We start from the raw sequence: 22,913 nt of genomic DNA on the forward strand, positions 1-22,913 counted from the left end.
CCAATCGATATCAGAATCCAGGACAAATCTCTTTGAAATCGGAAAATGTGAAATAATGCTTGGCTTTTGCCTTTTTTTGGTCACCTTCTTTGTTCTTGGTCTTGTAGGCGGAGCCTGTGGAGGAGTTACACATGGACCAAGCAAAGTCAAGTCATCAGTAGCCTGCAAAGAACTAGATAATAAGAATGCATTATCGAATGAAAGTATGACCAACTAAAGAGTGATAATTCGATTGAATTTACCTCTCTAGTCGAGTCATCAGGCATGACGGTCCCTCGAGTTGGCGATTGCGAGGACGCGCCAGACGTCCCCTAAAAAAAGAGTCATCCATGCAACTCGTCATTAATAGAATGACCGAAAGGAAATCAATAACTTGATAAGCGTTACCTTTTCGGTTAGGTCATCGAGAGTGGTGGTTGCTCAAGGAAGCGATTGGGCTGGTACACTCGTCATTCCCTAACAAGAGGTCACTCATCCAAACCAAATGCATTTAGATATCTACTTAATAATTTGAAAGGAAATAAGAAGATAATAAAAACTTCAATCAACATACCCGAGGGCTCCTTCGCTTGCGCTTGAGAGGGCACGGATCTGACAACAGATGAGAAGACAGGGAAGATCTCTTCGACCAACGAAGAAACCCCTTGGCCTCCTCGTTGGTCGATCCTTTCCCTTTGTCGACGGCATCAGTGGAAGTAGCGCCGTCGAGATCAAAGACCTCGCTCGAAAGGATGTGTTCTTGACGGAAAACTAGAAACTGCAGTCACACAGACAAGTCAGAACAATACAATAACAGGTCTTACTGTTCCAATAAGAAAATCCTTACGTATGATCGAGGATTTGATAAGGAGTAAGGCACAATGTCACACTTCAGTGCGCAGGAAGAAAAAAGCTTTTTCAGCTAGGCGGTGACATCCTGTGCAGGCAGGGCTGAAAAAGAAAAGAAAGGTTTACTCGACAAAGCTCGAAGATCATAGCTAAATGAAAAGGCCAAAGTGCTAACTAAGCCTTACATCCAGCTGCATCCCTGGAAGCACCCCCATCCCCACTGTACTCCCAAGCCAGGCACAATCGCGCCTTCAGGGGACTCAACCTCTTAGTAATAAAGTCCCTGGCCACATGGCACCTAATAAGGCCAAAATGCCTCAGCATACTAATCTTGTTGGCAAAGTAGGTGGTGTGGCTAGACTCTTGATGCTCTTGCGTCCAAGAAAGATTTTTGATGGGAAAAAGACCTCTATGCACTAAAGGAAAACCAATCGGGTCAGGATTGGAGACGTAAAACCAAAGTTTCTTCCAATCCTTCGACCAAGAGGAAGTTAGGGGAACCAAGATATAGGAGTTTCTCATTCCACTCTTCAACTGGAAACCAAATCCCCTGACATATTTATTCTCGGTAATCCTCTTCAGTTTATAAAAATACTGAAAAAGATTCAAACTTGGCTCAATACCAAAGAAAGCCTCATAAAGATGAAAAAAAACACTCAACATAGTGATGGAGTTGGGGTTCAGGTGGTGAATTTCAATTGATATCGATCGAGCACATTGAGAAGAAACTTGGAATGAGGGATGTTAAATCCGCAACGGAAGAAAGTCTCAAAAACTACGAACTCGTGCTTGATCTTGCAGGAAGGGAATCTCTCACCCGATGCCATCCTCCATTCGACTAGTCTGCATGGCGGCACCACTCCTTCCGCTTCGAGTTCTGCTAACCGAGACTCTTGCATCGCTGAGGGTGTCCAAGCCTCGATCATGAACCGCGCCTCATCATACTGATCGGGCGAGGCGCCAGCGGCTGCTGCATCCGATTGCTTCTCCGGCGAGGAGGAAGTCGGAATCATCGAGGAAGGGTTGGGATCCATAGATCTAAACTTTTTTTCTGGTGGTGGTGCATGCCGAAGCAGAGAAAGTTGAGAGGCTTGTGCAAGAAGACTGATGGCAAAGGACGAAGAGTGGTTGTTGTAAGTCCAGATCTTACGGGTAAAAAACCGAAAGGTTACCGCCATTTCAACCACTCCCACCTTTGGAACACCTCGATCGCCGTGAAAAAAGGAATTATGACGATGTGCAAATCTTTGCACACCCTTCTGTCCGCATTAAATGCGCTCATACCTACCGTTTCAAATTTTGAAAGGTTTTTAACTCTACTTAGAGCCAGGTGTTGATCAGTTGAGTTCTTTAAATCTTTTTTCTTCGAGTCTCGAGTGCGGTTAGCCACAGGGCGCTCGACCAGACTGAGCTTCCACTCGATACTCGAGAAAGGATCCATCCATACTCGATTCTTTCGACCATGAGCCTGATCTACTTTTCTCGACTAAGCTTAAACTTGGTAGTACTCGAATAGTTGCTTATGGAAACCTCTCCTATGGAGTAGAGTTTTAGGGGGCTACTGTTGAATATCTAACTATGGGGTAGATGCGCATAAGGAGTACATTATAAACAGACAAGGTATATATGAAGTATGTTCGGCAACCCTAGATATCGCAGAACCAAATCAGCGGTACCTGATACACCTGGAATCAAGGAAGTACATACCGAGAAGGATTAGATTCGTTACCCAAACCAATACGATATGTATTCAAAACAGGTATATCTACTTGGACGTCAAGGAAAACAACTCCCTATCGACTACGGTTGGATAGGAGTCGGTACCTCACCCCTATATAAGGCGGAAAGGCTGAGGGGGAGAGGATAACCACAACTAGACACGAACAAATAACTACGAGCAACACGAAAGGCAACAACAAAGGAGTTACTCGACGACTTTAGCCCTAGGATATATTAGATCCAATCAACTCCCTGTAATAGTCTTAGCAAACTTGCTTATACTTGAAATCATCAATACAGGGTAGCAACACCCCCACAGGACGTAGGGTATTACTCCAATCGGAGGCCCGAACCTGTATACATTATTTTGTCTCTCTTCGTGATTAATCCCTACTATCGAAGGTACCCAGTAAATTTATAGATATATTGTCAGGAACAATCTTCGACATTGGCGTGCTAGGTAGGGGCCTTCTTTTGTTTTGTTGGATTAATCATGTTTCGAACTCACTCTTGCGTCGGATTTTCTAACACCGGCTTCTACGACTACTTCGAGTCGATCGAGGACATCTTCGAGTCCCCTTCCGTCGACTCGGAAATCATCTTTGGAACTATGGTTTTCCGTTGGGATGATCAAAGTGGACTGATCCACACAGTTACCCTCGAGTCCATACCATCGGATGCATACCGCGAGGTGGGACATCTCGAGTGGGATCCCACGGAGCCTAATGTTCTCCACTGCATGGACACCGACAGCGACGAGGGTGGCAAAGGTGACTCTAACGCCAGCCAAAGCAGCCAAACAGATCGATTCGTATTTATGGCTAGAGGCAATGACCCCCGATCGCTGACCCCATGGAAGTAGATCCAAACGTCATGGTCGATAACGGCGCAGAAATCCTTGGAGATCCAGTGATAGCAGTTGATGTCAACGGTACTGGCACTGAGTTACCACACGAAACATCCACATCTGGAGCCATCTGAAAGGCAACAACAGAGGAGTTACTTGACGACTTTAGCCGTAGGATAAATTAGATCCAGTCAACTCCTTGTAATAGTCTTAGCCACCTTGCTTATACTCGAGATCATCAATACACAGCAGCAACACCCCCACAGGACATAGGGTATTACTCCAATCGGAGGTCCGAGCCTGTATACATCATTTTATCTCTCTTCGTGATTAATCCTTACTCTCGAAGGTACCTAGTCTATTTACAAATATATTATCGGGAACTAATCTTCGACAGTCTTCATCGGTTGTCGATGAACTAACGCAAGTCATTGATCGGATGACCTTTGACTGGTGAGGTATGACGGTGATTTTTTGCTCAATTGTCATCCCGGAAAATCTTGTTCCTAGGTTACACCTCTTTATGTCAGATGGATCTCGTGACCGAGGATTGCCTAGCCTGCCTCGGTTAGCATTGTTTTCGGCTAGCGCCAGATGAGAGTTCTTGGCTTGGAGCATGATCTCTTTTGTCAAGTCGATTGCTGAGTTTACCCAATCCTTACTAGCTAGAGTAGCCAGATCTGTTGTCGGATGGTACATGAGGGCCTCTTATAGAAGGATCCTCTTTGCAATCACGGATTTATAACGGTCAGCCCCCTGTTGAAGATCAGGAGACTGTATGACTAGACCCCGATAAGGGCCAGAGGTGGTGTGCCTGCATGAGACTAACCATTTACTGTCGTCGACCAGAGGACCCTGACCGTTTGCAGGGTCGTCGTCATGATGACCCAGATCATCACCCCATTTCTGATAGTGAAAACTTCTCGAGGGTAATCTCCACTTGAGGAGGCCGTCTAGATCCATCATGGATGCTTCATCGAATTGCTCTGGGTTGGTATCTTGACAATCCATGCTGTCAGAAGTTACGGGATAGATCCTGACTTGCTATGAATTAGACATTCATAGTTGTCTTGGTAGGCGAGTTGTTCGAACTCGATGTTATAATCTTTGGCACGTTGATCCATAAATCGACTTACCTCATCGCTTGAATCGTCGCAAGAAAGTTCATCACCGAAATTCACACGATCGATCACCGGTTCATCGGAAAGTGGGGTAAAGTTGTCGTAGAACCCCTCATCCTAAAAACCAGTTTTCGGTGAAGCTTTGGATGATATCGACAACATGTCGCGTGTAGACTCTTCAACCCCACGAACGGCACCGACTGTTGACGATTCGTAAATCGCCGATCTAACGAACTTGAGTAAACAAATCGCAAGAGAAGCACAGGAATTTTTTAGATAAGTTTAGACCTCTCTAGAGATAATAACCATATATCATATTTGTCTTGTATTATTGTAAACCTGTTACAAAAAGGTATAGCTAGTCTAGATAGATTTAAACCTAATTGATGCCTTCTTCCTTTAACTTCTATTAGCTTGTAAAACTTGTATCACTCGAGACAATTTGTTCTAGCCGTATCGTATATCCTCTAAACTCCTCCTTTCTGTTCTTAGAAATAAATCTTCCCAATTACAAGTTACCTTAAACACATACATATATTTTCCTTTCTTCTAGAGATCCTCTTCTCATAAATAGAAATATACTTCGAGAATTACAAAACGTCTTAAGATACCCGAATATAATAACTATTCATTATTCATCTTCAATACACAATGCTGACATGTACTAGTCTCAAATATCATTCAGTTTGATACCCCTAATGGAGCAAACATTTGGCCAACATACAATCCTTCCACCACATAAACCATCACAAATTTTACAGAGAAAACCTTGTCAGCGGCTAGACTCCTTTCTTTGTTTCAGCGAACAGATTCTTATGCCACACCTTGCAGCACATGGGTGAGTACAGATAAATACAGAGTAAAATTCCCAAAACAATCAACCCCCATGTATAACTTGTATAAGATGTTAAAAAAAGGTTTTAACCAGCCCAAATCCTGTCCAATCTGTCCATGCTCTTCCGGCCACAGTCCAGCTGTTCGATGTTCCTCTTCGGCCTCTCAAAGATGTCAACACTTCTCCTGGATTTCTCGAACTGATCAAATGAGATCTTTAGTTTGTCCATCTTCTCAACGTTGCTATATCTATGCTCAGTAGTTCTCATCCTGTCTCGGGTTGACTTTGATTTCTCCCCTCGGTCTGTGCTCTTTCGCGAGGGCTCAAAAAAATCAGTGCTCTTCCGCGAGGGCTCAAAAAAATCAGTGCTCTTCCGTGATGGTTCAATCTGGCCCACACTTCCCCTCCAGGCTTGCCTATGGGATGGCGACTTCTCTACTGTGTGAACAAATTTCTTGAGGTGTCTAAGGTATTCTGGGAAGAGCTCCAAATCACAATGCTTCCCTCCCCTGATCCATAAAGGCTCATATTTCTCTTTGCAAAGTTCCCATAGTTGCTTACCATGAGACCAGTCCACCACTTCATCAAAAGTTCCCTACATATCAGAAGACGAGTTATAAACACCAGTAACCAAGCAAACAACATGCAGAGTGGGTTTGAACTAACTAAACCAAGAAATGTTTCAGCTAACATGGCAAGGTTGTGCACTAAATTCAACCACCGCTAAGTTGCATTGCTTGCAAATATTACCTGCAAACTTCCCATGTATTCTATGTGCATAACAGTTGTTTGTATGCTCCAGCATACATAGCTCAGACCGCACAAATATCGTTCATATTATCTGATGTGCCATTCAAATGGCATGATCTGCAAGGGTCTGACGCAATTAATTGTGATTGAAGATGTAGCCATGCATATTAGGCATTACAACTTGTTTAATACACTCCGACAACACCTGCCTCAAGCCTCAGCCATCTGATTTCAACGTATAGAGCTCGTGTGCTTGAGAAGGCATGCTCTATACCATAAGTAGGAAATGAGTTCAGTCATTTTGGTGTGTGTGGGTGGGGTGGGGTGGGGGGGTGGCGGCAGTGGGGTTTATTCATGCCAAACCCCAGGCCTACATGTGTACAGTTGTTCCACATGTTAATAATAGGAAATCTTACAACCAACAAATTTAGAAAGTTGCCTGACAGTCCAAGAAGTCAAGCTTACCAAGCGGTATTTGACAATGTAAGATCACAAGAACCAAAGTAATTCATAAGGAAAACAGTTATATGTTTTCGTTTATGACATGAAAAGAAAAACACAAGTTCACTCAACCATCCAAAGTTCCATAACATACCATATATCGATCTATAATATCAACCATTAAGGACCAAAAGTCCAAAACCGCCATGATAACATGAAGATGTAATGGCTAAATCTGATGTAGCACTGCTTTCAAAGGTGCAGAATGTGTGACAAGGTGTTAAAGCAAATCATAGTGAGGTAAAGTAGAGCACCAGAAGCGAGTGATGTGTTTTTAGCAGCAAAGTGGAAGGTCCTAGGGCGCGGGCCTCTCAGCATAACACAGTTTATGATAAACAAATAGATCAGAAACAAAAAATATATATACAAAATGCTTATGGCCTACCTCTCAAGATCTAGTGAATCGCTAGTGGTCACTTACAGTTCACAAACAGTAGAAAATTTGTAACCTTTTTGGTACAGAATTAACTTTTTTAATTGCCTTGCATGCCATATAGGCATATAAAATATTTGTAGCTATTCAAATTTTGATTAAAAGTGAAATTGTTGCTATATGTCTTAGTAGCTATTCAAATTTCAGTTTGGCAAATTAAACTACATGATAGACCAAAGTAGCAGGCACAGTCTTGAATGAAACTACGTACTATAGAACTGGGTCACACAGAATGGAGCAACAAATAGGAAAATAATAGATTTATTGGATCTCAGCTGAAAGATACAAGTACAATAAAATAGATATAAGGATTCTTAAACATTGAGTTTTATGCACCAACCAGTTCCACCAAAAGCTTAAACTGTTGAGGAAAGGTTTGCAATATACTTATGTACTTAACACTTATAAGCAAGCAAAATTTCAGGTGGGCAGGCAAGTTGATACGCAGTCTAATAAACCATATTATCAAAATTTCAGGTTTTATCCAAAGGTGGGCAATATACTGATATAATTCAAAACTTGGTTATCCAAATTTCAGGTGGGCATGCAGGTTGACATGCAGATAAACCATGTTATCCAAATTTCACATTTTATCTCTGCTTGTGTAGTACATAATTAAAGTAATTTTCTCATATTGTATAAAGCAACAATCGAGAAGCACATATATGTATGGAACATAACCTCATCTCTGTCTATTGCTTGTTGAATTGAATTCCCAATATAGAAAAAAATGAAAGATGGAGATCCACTTACATGTATAATGAGCACAGGACAGGTGACTTGAGGGATTTTATCAATATTCTGGAAGAAAATAATAATAGAGAACTGTAAGCATAAAATAGAGATAGTGCAGGACATACAAGACAGCATAGATCAGGTAAATCAATATCGAATTTAGGAGCAGCTGAAGATAACAAACCTTGTATATGTCAAACCAATATGTACGTTTCACAGGATACATAACCCTCAATCCTGACAATATAGGACTATGCAGGACAACAGCTCTCAGCCGAGGCAATCGACTGGCCAAATCTACTGTAGGCCCACTCCCAACAGATTGTCCGTAAAGAATTATTTCTTCTTCCTTGGCACCAAAGTTCTCTATGAGACACTTGTAAGCGGCCTCTATATCAGCATAAGTATTTTGTTCACTCGGCTAAAATGAGACAGAGCAAACACTTAGTGAACTAGCTTCAACTTGGTTATGTTATGAAGTACACATTGCGCATCTTCAACATACCTTTCCTGATGATTGCCCATATCCTGAATAGTCATACCTGCATAGTTCCAAAGTCACTATTAGCCTCAGAGGACACCAAAAACCAAGTAACGAGTTGCATCTGCTGTATTGTTTATAGAGTAAATCATTACTTAGGAATTGTACTATTTATGTTCAATCAAAACCAAGGAACTCCCCATACGATCATCATGCAAAACAAATCCATAACTTAAGCTCTAGTTATGTGTACTAAGATATTGCTAATTTCCAAAATTCATCTTATGAAAGAAAGAAACAAAGACCACACATAGAGTACAAGGCTGTCATACTCCTTTCAATTTTAGGAAGTGATTATAAGACTATGACTGAGTTCAGATTCCTTCAAAATAGAGTTATCTTGAGATAGACAGGCACCTAAGTTAGAAAGCATGAAGGACTTTACAGATTAATCATAGATGAATGTTCCCAAAAGGAAATAATGAAGCACTATGGAAGTATCTCAATGGACAGTCAAGCACTACCCAAGGCATAACATGCCAAAGCAAACTCTATCAAACATAACATTATGTATCCCATCCCATAATGGAAAAGAATGCAGTGCTAGATGCAGATAAACGAAATGCTGTTTTCAGCCCCATCAAGTAGCTGCAATAATGGAATCATGTGCAGATAACGATTTGGTATGAAATTAGTATATGGGTTTCAAAGGTCCACATTTGCAGTTACATTTTGGCAACAACCCTTTATAGCATAGCATAATTCAAAAATCCTCCAGAAAAGATATGCAGTGAATATCAAAGCATCTGAAATATCTATACAATGATAAAGACATCAATTTTGCAATGGCAAAACCTTCTATAAGAAGCGATATTGAATCTCTAATGCAGGAAGGGTGTATATTAAAGAAATCTTTAGTACGTACTATAGTACAGAATACTACACAACAAGAACATAACATCCTGCAATCCTACCGAAGAGTGAAGACCCCAACCACTCAAAAGAGAAGAATATACCAAAGAAACTCTTTGCTTTACCGTGGAATGCCAAAATTATAACCTTGTAGGAACACTGGGTTGCATATCAAGACTCTAGATCATGTGTATGGTGAATTTTGAATATGTATCCGTGATACACCATGCAGGAACTAGTGAAACCCATGAGCCAAGTTTGCAAGAATGAGTGATTTTTATAATATATATTAGATTAGTTTGCAAATCAAGCTAACCAGGAGAAACTTCATCATTTATTTCATATCAAACAAAATAGAAGACCAATAATTTTTCCTGGATACGATAACTCCTAATACAAGCATGGTGTATGCACAGGGTCAAGCACAACCTTTTCACAAGAATTGAAGAGAAATATCAGAGTGCAGGCCTCATACAGCACCGACAATTTTTTTTTAAAAAAAAAACCTGCACTACTAAAGTCTCAAGTATTCCAAATCCAGCAATGCAAACGCATTATAGCAAACATTGGAGAAAAGCTGGCAACGCAGAAACGATAATCATTTGAGGCCGATTGCCCTGCGCAATATTTTTTTCTTTTTCAAGAAAAGCTGTGATACCAAACCCCAAAATAGTCAGGCAGGATCTTGGCGGCGCAGAAGTTTCAGCCCAGCAGCTCAAGATTCCATGACGCAAAAGAACAGATCAGGAAAGGGACACTACAATCTTGAGACGTCAACTAACTCCAGAAAGAAAGAGGAGGGGGAAGACGAAATCAACAAAAAAAAAATCGATTTTTTCCCATTGAAAGGGCAGGAATCAGAGATCAATAATCCCGAAAAAGAAAAAAAATACAGAAATTCTGAAAGCACAGCCTAGTTGCATCAACTTTACTCATAAAGTAACCAAAAATTCGAGGCATCGAATCATCGTATCACATCATGCATATGTCGAATTCAGCGAAAGGAAGCCCGAAACCTGTGGAGAAAGAAATGGATATTCCCACGCCAATGCATCAAAATCCCCAAATAGAGTCACAATCACAAAAGATCACGGGAACTTAACTTCCAGGGACAAAGGAAAGGAAAGTGATACAAGCATACCAAAAGCATCAAATCCCGCCCCACCCAAATTTTTTTTTTTTTTTTTTTTTGCAAAATCCAGACAAATCAGAGGGGAAAAGGAAATAATTTGACATCAAAACATGAAATTTCACACATCGATGGTAACGAATCGAAGAACTCCGGAGTCCAAGGGCAGAGTAACCAAGAGACACATGCCCAACATCACTCACAGATTACGCCATACTGAGAAACCAAGAAGGGAACAGCAGGCACAGCGAAGCTAATCACTTGAGCAGGAAAGCAATCAAGGCAAGCGCGGTGTGTTCCTCACCCGAGGACGTTGACGCGGAGGTTGAAGGAGAGGTGCAAGAAGAGCTGGTAAAGGTAGCCCAGGTCGGCGGCGTTGCCGTGGGAGTAGAGCACGGTGGACGCCGCCTCCGGGTGGCGCACGTACAGCGCTGCCAGGGTGTTGCCCTTTCGTGTGCGGAGGCGCAGCACCTCGACGTTCTCCCTGTGCGGCTGTCCGCTGAGCGTGGTAACCCCCGCGGCGGCGTCCTCCACCAGCGCGTACGACGGCGGGGTCGGCGGGAAGAAGGCCATCTTCGCCGCCACGCTCGACGTCACCCCTCCCATCTCTCCCCTCTCCCCTCGCCCCTTCTCTCCCTCAGACCCTTTCTTGCTCAAATCGGGAGCTGAGCTAGGCGAAGGTTTCTTCCTTTTTCCTTTCTTTTCTCCTCCACCTCGCATGCGTTTCCTCCTTTTCGCGTGCTCGATGGTTTGGTACTCGTGAGCAGGCGGAGCGGAGGGAGTGGGTTGTGTGGGGATGGGAGCGCCGTGTCCGAGGACCTCGAGTCAAGCCCCGGGGGGGGGGGGGGTGGCGAGCCGTTTCACGCTCGATCGGTTTCGGCTTTGGACGGTGGCTGGTTGGCTGCACCTGAGCTGACCTCGGTACTGCTGCGGCCAGCAATTAAGCAGTGAATAAATGATCTATTTTGTAGGCGTAAGTAAATTGATTTGGAGTAGTAAATAAATGATTTCGGCTTTTAAATCCTTATTCTTTCTTTAGCAATTTATTATAGAAGGACCAGCATGATATTATACTACCGTACTTTGTACATATATTTAGGGTTTTATTGTCTCAAGTGGTTTTACGTCATGTTCTCTCATTTTTAATATCTAGCTTTCATAACTCTAATCAAATATTGCCCTCTATCACCACCACCTATTACAGGTTAGACACCCTCCTCACAACCGCCCACCCAAACCCTAAATAACACTCCAACCTACTTATTGTCACTTTCCACAACATTCTTAGTAGCTAAGTAGGTTGTTTAGTTTAACAAACTACTGGATGAAGAAAATAGTTAGTATTTTTCTTTTGCATAAGAGTGATATTTGCTGGTATATGTTGTAGAATAGGATAATGTTGAAGTTTAGTATTTCTAGCACTTATTTTGCAGTTTATCCTAGGTAGTACAACTTTTCGCAAGAAATGTGTTATATACTCATAAATCTCCTTGAAATTGTTGCAATGAACCCTAGACAGTTTATGTTAGTTTTATATAAGTAGCGCGTCATCCACCTCCATACAAAAACTAAAATAAAATTATTTGAGTGAAGTGGTTAGTAGCTACGGACTATCAACCAGCGAAGTACTCCCTTCAAATTAAATTCTTTCAATGAGGTATTATTTCCTCCTTATCATGTACCAGTAATGTAGTACTTGTTCAAATTAATTTTTTAGCAAGAATCACTAGTATAAGTGGAGTACATCTTTAGTTAGTCCAAAGAGCAGGAATATTAATATAGCATTTGGAACCTGACGAAAGTGAAAAGCGTCAATTTTTAAAGTAGTTTTTACTGATGTCATCTTAAACGGCCGTAAAAGCTGGATGAATGATGCATGTATATCCAAACATCTGAACAATTTAGATGCATAGAAATCAGAGTTGAAAGGAACATGTATGCAAAAGAATCTTTTGATTGAGACGTATCAATGATTGTGATTGAAATGTACTGAAGGGATGAGGAAGGGTTAAAAGAAAAATGCTTTTGATAGTTACAGAAGAGTGTCATGTAGTGAGCTAAAATAAACACTAGCAATTTAAGAGAAAACATTGGAATTTCATATAAAGTTTCCACATTGAGAATTTGTTACATGCAATCTACGGGTCAAAGTAAATATCAACATGATTACCTGAGTTTTTTTTGGACAATGCAAATAAAAAATTGCAAACGTGTTCTCAAATTTGTCCATACTGATATTATAAATCATCACAAATTCAAAACAAGAATCTGCTTCAACACGCAACTACCACTTTAAAACTAGAGTGTGAGGAACCGTCGAAATTGTATTTGAATTAATTAATTGGGTGATCATTCAATAAGGTGAGATATATAGCACACGTCCGTCTCTCGACATGTCACATGCTAACCCATATCTTACCACGATAATCACAGCCACAAATGATTAAAATAAATCAAATCCAGATAGTCCCGGTATGTGTTTTATACCCAAGATCTGAACACACACCTTTATAACAAGCCTCATCATATCAAGGCATAATAAAGAGCGAGTAATGTAATATATTATAAATCTTTAAGTCATTACATGTTGAACGATTTAAAGATCAACGCAGCATCAACGAACGCTAGGAGGAATAAAATACATCAAATTTATATCTTAGCTTGTTGGTATTACTACGCAGTGGAAAACAACATATAAACAGCAAAATGGATGGCGTTGTTTGCCCTATGGCACCATCGCGTCACCACGAGTAGCCCACCACTACTATTGCTTGCCGCCGACATCGGTGGACATGAAGTAACCATATACTAGTAGTTCATCCTCACCTGCGAAAACTAAACAATAGCAAGGTAAGTACGAAGGTACTCATAAAACTTACTCAATATAGGTACATATAATAACTGGACTTTAAGGATCATGCATTTAGATTGAGTAGCAAGAAATAGGCTACAAGATTAAATGAATTTATACGCAAAAGCAATTATTGACTCAAGAGTGTGAGCACTTAACATATCTCAACTTAAGCTATCCCATCATGAGAACATAAGTATAAACATAGCCATGATAAGAATATACTCATCTCAATATAGACTTACACGAGTCAACTCCCAACATACTATATAGAACCACAATTGGAACTCTACAATTGATGCGGATGGATATAAGCGTGCTCATGACCGAGAGCACAGCAATTCGAATTTATTTTACACCCTGTAGGGATACTTCTTTACCCATATGAAACAAAACCATGTGGCTCAAGTAACCAATCAAATTGCAAGAGGGGGTACCCGTGACAATCTTTCCCAATTAAGCCAAGACCATTTGGAACATGCGTCTCTCAGTACAGAGGCCACTTAAGTCTACTCCTGGAGCAACCTTAAGTGTCTCTACAACCCCTCCCGCTCACACCGTAGATGTTCAAGCCAAAATGATCGCAGTTACAAGAGGTATTTGTTTCATCTTTACCATATTCAGATATGTGGAAAGTACAGACAAGTGTTTAAGCCAACGGCACCAACGATCAGTGCTTAAACAATATAAACGGGTGTGAGGACATGGCTCCTTTGGATACACACAAGGTGAACTCGTTCCTCATTGTTCATACTTTTTCTCTAAAGAATAGGATACTACTAAGTTTTTATGTTGTTTTGTGTTATTTTATCGCTTAGGAACAACCTTACCTAGACATCTTCACTCGAAGGCCAAATGGAGCTCAAGTCGAATTCCAAATTTGGTTCGGAGTCTTAGGATAATATGTCAATAAAATAGGCATAACTCTCATATACAAAGTCCGATTGAGGTGATCTTAGACTTGCTGGAAAGCTTATGACAAGCCATTTCCAATGAATCTGGTCCTGACAAAATATTCCTTATAGCTTAATCAGAGTTGATGAAGTAAAGTATTATATCACCGTTTTGGGCCTTTTCAAGTCTTGTAATTGTGTTAGGGTCGGAGTCCAGGTTATGTACGCCTTTTTCCACAACTGCACAACCCTACGTCAACCTCCTCACATACCTCCTATATATATACAGTAGGTATAGTAGTTTAGGCTCAAGTTTTGCTTAGATTATTCTGTTTTAGACAGTATCGTCGTATATCTGTTTGTAGAACCCCAACTCAAGTACTTCATTGGTAATCAACAATGTTAAGATTGCATCTAATGTTCTTACTTGTGCTCTTGATTCGCTTGCAGAAAAAGCCTTCTTGGTGAGGTCAACCACGTCTTGGCACGGTTGATAATCACAGAGTAGTAGTGTAGTGGTTGCGAGGGTTCTCGATCTGTTCTAGTCAGAGCATTTGAATCATCAACGTCGAAGCTCCACCAAATTGACTTATCATATTACCTTTCGGAAGATCGGGCATGCCCCCATCAAATGGTATCAGAGCCTCGGTTGTCCGTTAGGTAATCTCATTTATCTTCTTTGTTTTGTCATGTTTCATTACCTAGGGTCTAGAAAATTGCCCCACAAAAAAGATTTAGATCTTAGTTTTTTTTTTGTTGTCCAAACCACTTTGTGCTTTTCGTAATTTTGATTTCAGTTTTTTGTGTTATTGAGTTCGAGTCCATCGTCGGTGTCTTTGTTGCTGGTCGAGTCATTGTGCTCTAGTTTCTAACGTCGTGTCTTTGCTATTTTAGTCGTCGTGTATTTTGGCTTGCCCTTATCTGCTATAACCGAGATTGTGTCACCAGTCGCTTCGACCACTAGTCAGGTCCGACCATCAACTTGGGTTCAACCACTAGTCGGGTTCGATCACCAACTCATGTTCTACCACCTACTTAGATTTGACCACTAGTCGCTTCGACCACTTAGGTTCGATCACTAGTCGTGTTTGACCACCTACTCAGGTTCGACCATCTAGTCGAATTTGTCCACCCATTTGGATTTGTCTTCACAATCCAGTCGAAGTCTACCTATTTCTAGTAGCTCTCGGAGACCCACACACTTCCATCATATCGAGTCTTCCAGACATGGTCCGAGTAGAAATTCCATAGCCAAAACAGAGCTTTCCAAAGTTCAGATAGAGAGAGAGTTTGTGTCCCACTCACCTCATTGGACATAGAAAAGGTACTAGAAGAGTTTTAGTCCGTGTCACATTCGTAAAAAAAAAGTAAGAAACAAAGAGTGCAAAAAAAGAGAAAAGAAAGCAAGAAGCAAAGAATGAAAAAAACAATCAGAAAGAAAAAGAAAGAAAGAGAATTCATTGTGAATTTTGTTCCATTGTGCTTGTGTCTATTCTATTTTTGGCTTGCTTGATCTAGTTTTAGAAACATGTTTCGGCTAGTACCTGTGATGAGTACTGTAGACTTTTAGTCAGCTTTGCTAATCTTATTTTAATTATTGTTATTCCTTACTACTAAATATTGCTTGTTCGAGCTCCACCTTCTCTTGATCAGAACAGTTATGCCCTTGCAATTACCTCATTTGCACCCAATAAGGTATCACGAACTAGCCACCGGTTGTTTCATTTGCTGTAATTGGTAAGAACACTTGCAAGTGCCTCCTTCTTGACTACTTCAAAATCAACACTGGGACAAGTCAAAATAGCCCCACATTCAGCTATACGGTCTGCTGCCCCTTCTCGAGTAGGGCGCGTTCAGCAGCACCTTTGACATCGTCACACACTCCCGAGGTAAGCAAATGTACTAGTGTGCAGACTTCAGCCAAGAGCTCTTCTTCGGTTGCTTCTAAAGGCTGTTCAACTGGGATTGTTTGCCACTGATGCAAGGGAATGGGCCATGTCATGAAAGATTGCCCAAGTCAGCGAGCATACATTGCAACAAAAGACGGTGGATATGTAAGTACTAGTGATGTTGAGGATGAATATGCTCTTGCAGCTAACCATGCAGGTGATGAGGACGAACATGAGATGAATATCGACAATAAGGAAGTGTTCGGTGCTGCTGTCACGAAAAATTATAGGACTCTCATTATACAACGAGTGCTAGGAACAGCAACAACGCCACAATTTATTTAAGATGATCCTCATAGTCAAGGATTACCATGTTCGAGTCATTATTGATGGAGAGAGCTGCAACAACTTGGTAAGTTCAAATTTGATCATGAAGCTTGCCATGCCGACAAGAACACATTTTCACCTATACCACATTCAGTGGTTCAACAACAACGGTAAGGTGAAGGTAATGCAAACTACTAGGGTGTATTTTTCTATTGGTTTATACTATTGTCGGTGTATCAGGAACCGGGGGTCCCCGAATCCCGAGGCCAGACCAGCCATCCGCCACATGGCGCCATCCCGCGGAGTCTCTCCCGCAAGGTGAGAAAGATCGAGTCCCAGGAGAGGGCGCTCGAGGCCACAGTCGGTAGCCCCCGAGTACCCCAGTTCTCCGATGTTCCATGAAATCTAAGTACCGGGAAGAAAGTGATCGGGAGGGTGTGCGGTGACCCCCGAGCACCCTAGTCCCCCGACAACCAGGAGAGCTAAGTACCGGGAGAAACGTGCCCGGGGCCGCCGGCGGTGGCCCCTGGGCACCCGAGTATCCCGATGACTCACCGAAGAAAGTTCCGGGAGAGAGTGCTCAGGGCTGAGCGCAGCAGCCCCCGAGCACTCGGTTCCTCGAGGATCCGTACAAGTGTGCCTGGGAGAGAGTGCTCGGGGAGGTGAACAGCACCCCCGAGCACTCGGTTCCCCGAGGACAAGAAAGGGCATTCTCGAAAGAGAGTGCTTGGGGAGGTGAGTAGTGAGCCCCGAGCACTCGGTTCCCCGACGGCATAGAAAGCCCCCTGGCAGAGGCCCCCGAGGGGCCCACCGATGAGGTGTCAGCCGGTCAAAGGCCCGAGGCCGCATTTAAAGAGCGTGCGTGGCCTGTCACCTCCAACTGCTCCCGCCGCACTTAGCGTCAGTTCCTGCCACGTTCTGGCAGAGAGGCGTGGGGTTATTAATTGCACGGGTCCCATCTCGTGCCATCCGGCCCGTCTCGGGATAACGTCGTAAGGGCCGAGGTGTTCCGTCTGCCGTGCTGCTGTGGCAAGGGAACAAGACAGGGCGGGCACGCTGGGCAGCTCTGCGGCTACCCGGTGGGCCCTCTCCACGGCGCCCGTTGCCAGGACATTTATGGTGACGGATGACCGGGCGTGGGACGCATTTTCCATCCCCGGTCACTTCGCTCAGAGGAAATGATGACGCCCTTTCCATTTATGGTATCTCAGAACTCGTGCCCCCCTCCCGTTCGGGGCATGTTGCTACCGGCGGGTATTTAAAGCAGCCGGCGACACAGAAGAAAACATCCTTGAATGTATGGGAAAAAGAGAGGACACACAAGCACAGCACAAGAGAAACAACGGCTGAGAAGTGAGCAGCACGAGACAGGCCGAAGAACAAAGAGCCCCAGGCTCTAAGATAGACCAACATTCTTGTAACTAGCAACATCCTTGAGGGACTTCCTCAGGGCATTTATAGTATCCATATAGGAGTAGGGTGTTACGCCCCCGTGCGGCCCGAACCTGTCTAAATTCTGGTGCATTTACTCCTTTTTGCACTAGGTCCTCTCGACCACCACCGGCCATTGCATTTATTCCCATTTATTTCTCCGACGAACATACTCAGGATCATCCCCCCGGCCGAATCTCTAAAAAGGGGTCTCTCGGGATCCCTGCGACTGGAGTTAATCCTCCGACAACTATGATTGTGCTGATTCCGATGTGGTACCTATGCAAGCATGCTCACTTTTGTTAGGACGATCATGTGAGTTTGATACTGATGCAACACATCATGGTAGAAGTAATAAGTATACCCTTATGCATAAAGGAAAAAAATAACTTTTCTACTTTTAACCCGTGCTGAAATTATAAAATGTGAAAAAAAGAGATAGCTGAAAATAAGAAAAAAGAGTGTGAGCATGAATTTGAAAATCAGTAAGTATGTGTTATGTTAGCCACTTAATCTAACCTTGCTAAATTTTTTGATAATGAGCTGTCATGCTATGCTTTGAAATGCAAAGATTCCTTAGTTTCAATAGAGCATATATCTAGCTCTTTATCTCCTATTGTTGCTAACCTTTTGCAGGATAACAAAATCAACAAAATGATGGATGAAGATAAGAAGAACAAGGAGAAAGAGGAGACATTTGCTGCTCCATGCAAGTTTACAAAAGGTACAAATGCTAAGGCACCTATATCAACCGAGAAAGAGAACAAATGTAATAGAAAAGGTGCTACACTCATACAAGGTGAGGATTATTTTGATGTGCTGAAATTGCCCACTACCCATGTTATTGTAGAGCAACCATTAGTTGACCATATTATTGTTTTACATTTGTCACAAGATGATTTTCTTGTTGTTCCTTATAATAAAGAAGAGTTATGTGGTAATGCTTTATTTATATCACAACCACAACTTGTGTATGAATGTGTTAATTTCGATTTACAAATGAATAGTTATTCTGAAATGAAACATGTTCAATGCATTATTAGTGAGCAAGAAGAGCTAAAATTGCTATATTCTCTAAATACTTAAGGTTATATTGAATTTAATGTTCTTTGTGATCTGAATAGTTTAGAGCATAATTTAAAACTTAAGTCTGATTTGCCATGCTTGTCACATAATACTTTTCATATTATTGGCAAATATAATGATAAATTAGATTATATGGTGCATCGAATTTATATTTGTTTAGATATGAAACATTCTATTTTTTTACCACCAAGTGATTATTTAGAGGACTTTAGTAGCACTATTAATGTCATGTCAAGTTTTTCTAGTTATATTGGCAACCTACGAATAGTTTAGAAGAATGGAAGTGTTGTTGGCTACTACCATACACTGCAACCATTGCTTCAACTTGCTTTGTACAGAAGATGCAAATTTATACCAAGTTGTGATGCAGTATCGCTTCTTTTAAAGAAGGGGAGCAAGAAGTGACATGTGCAAATATTGTACCAATGCTGTCCACTATAGCCAATTATGATTAGGTACAATCGTTTCAGAGAGAATCACAATTATTTGATAAATAACTTATGATATTACATAATAAAAGTTCTTTGCACATTTTGCTTTGTGTAGAAATTTACAGTCAAGATAATGCTATACAAAAATAGAGGAGGGTTTGTTGTAAAGAAGGGGAGTATGATGAGCACATGGCTCTTTTGGATACACACAAGGTGACTCATTCCTCATTGTTCATACTTTCTTCATAAATAATAGGATACTACTAAGTTTTTGTGTTGTTTTGTGTTGTTTTGTTGCTTAGAAACTTGGGAGAAGCATCACAATCTTACCTGGACATCTTCACTAAAAGGCCACGTCGAGCTCAATTCAGATTCCAAATTCAGTTTGGAGTCTCAGGACATCATGTCAATAAAATGGGCATAACTCTGGCATATAAAGTCCGATTGAGATAATCTTAGATTTGCTGTAAAGCCTATGACAAGCCCTTTCCAATGAATTTGGTCTCGACGAAATATTCCTTATAGCTTAGTCAGAGTAGATGAAATAAGGTGCTATGTCACCGTTTTGGGCCTTATCGGGTCTTGTAATCGTATCGCGGTCGGAGTCCAGGATGTGTACGCCTCTTTTCACGGCTGCACAACCCTAGGTCGACCTCCTCACATTTATATATATATATATATAGTAGCCATCGTAATTTAGGCTCGAGTTTTGCTTAGATTATTCTGTTTTAGACAATTTCGCCGTATATTGGTTTGTACAACCCCAACTCAAGTACTTCATTGGTAATCAACAATATTCATATTGCATCTACCTATTCTTACTTGTGTTCCCGATTCGCTTGCAGGAAAAACCTTCTTAGTGAGGTCAACCGTGTCTTGGCACGATTGATAACCACAGAGTAGTGGTGTAGTGGTTGCAAAGATTCTCGATCTGTTTTGGTCAAAGCATTTTGGATCATCAACGTTGAAGCTTCACTAAATCGACTTATCATATTACCTTTCGGAAGATTGGGCACGCCCCCATCAGCGGGCCTATAACCTTTGGAACTCCATTCCTAAACCATCCCTAGCCCACCCAAATCTCATCTCATCCTCACATCTTATCATCCCACATATTTGTTTTGGTGAAACATTGTTAAGCCCTAAAGCTCATGAACGATGGACGAACCACCGCTCAACTTCTACTGGTGACTTAAGCTTGCTAAGCTCATCGTGTTCATTTTAAGTTTGATAATTACATAATGACTCCCCTGATTACAATGGATCAAGATATACATAATGTCAAGGTAGTGTAATGCAACAATTAGGATCTACCCACAAAACCCGACATTGACTCGCCAAACATGATGACATACATAAAGCAATAACTTATCAAATTAGACAACACAAGATCCAAAGTAAAGGTGACATGTGCTTAGATGCTTGCCTTGGTACTCCGGTACTTTGCTCACATACACCTCTGGTTCGATATCAGGCCACGACCGCTTGAACCGTCGACGCATCACTCTCTTAACAATGGAAGAACACATCGAATGAACAAAAGAATGAATGAAGATGTATGCTCATGATGCATGATTGTGAACGAGATGTAATGTGACATGTCATGAAAACATTTGCAAAATAATGCTTAAGAGATTGGGTTAGAAGAGGTTTAAACCTTGCATGAGACAACCTAAAGTCACAGGGTTCTGAGTGGATGGCGATCAGACCGGCCCAGGTGACAGTCAGACCGTGGGGGTTGAACAGAGAAGAAAATGAAAGTGCATGTAGGCCCCTTGTGGGTTTTGGCTAATTGATGACAAATGATTAAGGGACTAATGAGTTTATCGAGTTTATGAACAGGTTTTAGTCCCATTGAAAAAGGTTAAAAGAAGTCGACATCCCTCAAAAAGAAAAGAGAAGCGGCATGAAGAAACTCATAGGGTTCAATTTATTTTAATTTTGAATTTGAATTTAGGAATGTCATACTATAAAGAGGGATGTATTTTGGTAGTCTTGCTAGTGTCTCGGTGCTCAAAATATTCTTATTAAAACTAAATTTTGAGAGACACAATCACTCACGGACACCGGGAAAGAGGGCAGAGTTGTCTGAGCCCGGAGTCTCCGGGTTAGTCCAGAAACTCCGGATTCTATTAGGTGCTCTAGAGTCTTCGAGTGAGACTCCGAGAGAAGGTCTCTGTCTGGCTTTAAGTCTGAGCTCGGAGTCTCCGGATTGTGAAAGTGTTCCGGAGTCTCCGAGTGAGACTCCGAGAGAGAGAGTCTCTGTCTCGCTTCAAAGCCTGAGCCCGGATACTCCGGATGTTGGTAGTGTCTCGGAGTCTTACTCCCGGAGTCTCCGAGTGAGACTCTGAGAAAGAGCCTCTGTCTGCCGAGGGTGCTATAGCCGGAGTCTTCGAGTTGGTCTAGAGTCTTGAGTCCTGATGCTTCTGGACCTTTCGGGCATCCTCTGAACTAGGGTTTTGGCCAGTTTTTCTCAAGTGTTACTCGGAATCTCCAGGTGAGCCCGGATACTCTGAGTCAGTGTAACGGTTAGTTCTGACAGGTTAGGTGCGTGAGTTTTTTTACAACCTGAAGACTCCGGGTAAACCCAGATACTCTGAGTTTGTTTGAAAAGCATAGCAACAACTAGTTTTTAGGGGAAGGGTATAAATACCTCTTCACCCCCTCCATTTATAGTGCTTGATCTTTGCAAGATTTGAGAGTAGTTAGGGTTTGGGGAGTGAGATTTAGAGCAAGAGAGCAACAAGAAAATCGTTAAGCATTTTGAGTTCTTGCCAAGTTGCGATTTGCGTTCTTTACTCTTGATGCTTCGTGCTTCTAGACGGTAAGAGGTCATCCGTAGAGCATCCAATCATTATGGAGTACCACTGGAAGTTTGTATTACCCACAAATTGAGTAAGAACCCTAGCTCGATCTTTGTGGTCGCTTGGGTGAGGATAGGGTTGAAAAAGATCCGGCTCTTTGTGAGCTCCTCAATGGAGACGTAAGCACTTCTTTGTGAGATGGCCGAATTTCGGGAACAAATCTTGTCTCCATTTTCTTTCTTGCACTTTACTCGTTCAAATTGTTATTTGGGGATTTGTCTCAATATTGTTGCTTGCAAGTATTTGAGTGCAGGTTATTGTTGAAAGGAACTTATACATCTTATAGAGACAGTGGTAACTCATAGACTATATTAGACTTACTTAAATTTACTTTGATTTTGAGTTCCTGTATAGTACGGATAATTCGGGTGAACTCGGATACTTCGGAATGTCACGACCCAAATTCTTAATCACGTGATTAATCATAATCATGCTTTTGAAGCATTATGTTTAATTTTTGCGTAATTATAATTTGGAATGTTAATGCATTCGTATGAAATCATTTGGATGAGAGAAAAGAATCGAATTCGCAGCGAAAATGGACACCTTTCACTTACATGTGGGCCCCACATGTGACCCCACCTTCCAACCACCCCAAAGGGGCAGCTCACCTACCCTCTCTCTCTCTCCCACCTGCTCCCACCCTCACTCCCGTGCTCCAACTGGCCTAAGCAAGGAGAGCAAGAGCTCTGACTCCCTTCTCACTCCCTCTCTCCATTTCTTCCAAAATCCGAGCTCTAGAGAAGGATTGGAGGTAAGCATGTAGTACCATTGCATTCTAGAGCTCATAAGCTACTCATCCATCCAATTTATTTTCGAATTCCCGGAGGGTTTGAGTCGTTCTTGGCTC

General features: G+C 41.9%; 1 protein-coding gene across 1 annotated transcript; it reads right to left on the bottom strand.

The window, feature by feature from the left end:
* Positions 1 to 5,170: 5,170 nt before the first annotated feature.
* LOC133905049 (uncharacterized) lies at positions 5,171 to 11,118 on the bottom strand. Its single transcript, XM_062346745.1, has 5 exons — positions 10,596 to 11,118; positions 8,275 to 8,311; positions 7,954 to 8,190; positions 7,788 to 7,835; positions 5,171 to 5,945 (listed from the first exon to the last, which is right to left on the bottom strand). Exons 1-5 carry the CDS (start codon positions 11,009 to 11,011, stop codon positions 5,436 to 5,438), a joined length of 1,248 nt encoding a protein of 415 aa, XP_062202729.1. The 5' UTR covers positions 11,012 to 11,118; the 3' UTR covers positions 5,171 to 5,435.
* Between the last annotated feature and the right edge of the window lie 11,795 nt (positions 11,119 to 22,913).

The sequence above is a fragment of the Phragmites australis genome, chromosome 22, assembly GCF_958298935.1.
Source record: "Phragmites australis chromosome 22, lpPhrAust1.1, whole genome shotgun sequence".
NCBI classification, from domain to species: Eukaryota; Viridiplantae; Streptophyta; class Magnoliopsida; order Poales; family Poaceae; genus Phragmites; species Phragmites australis.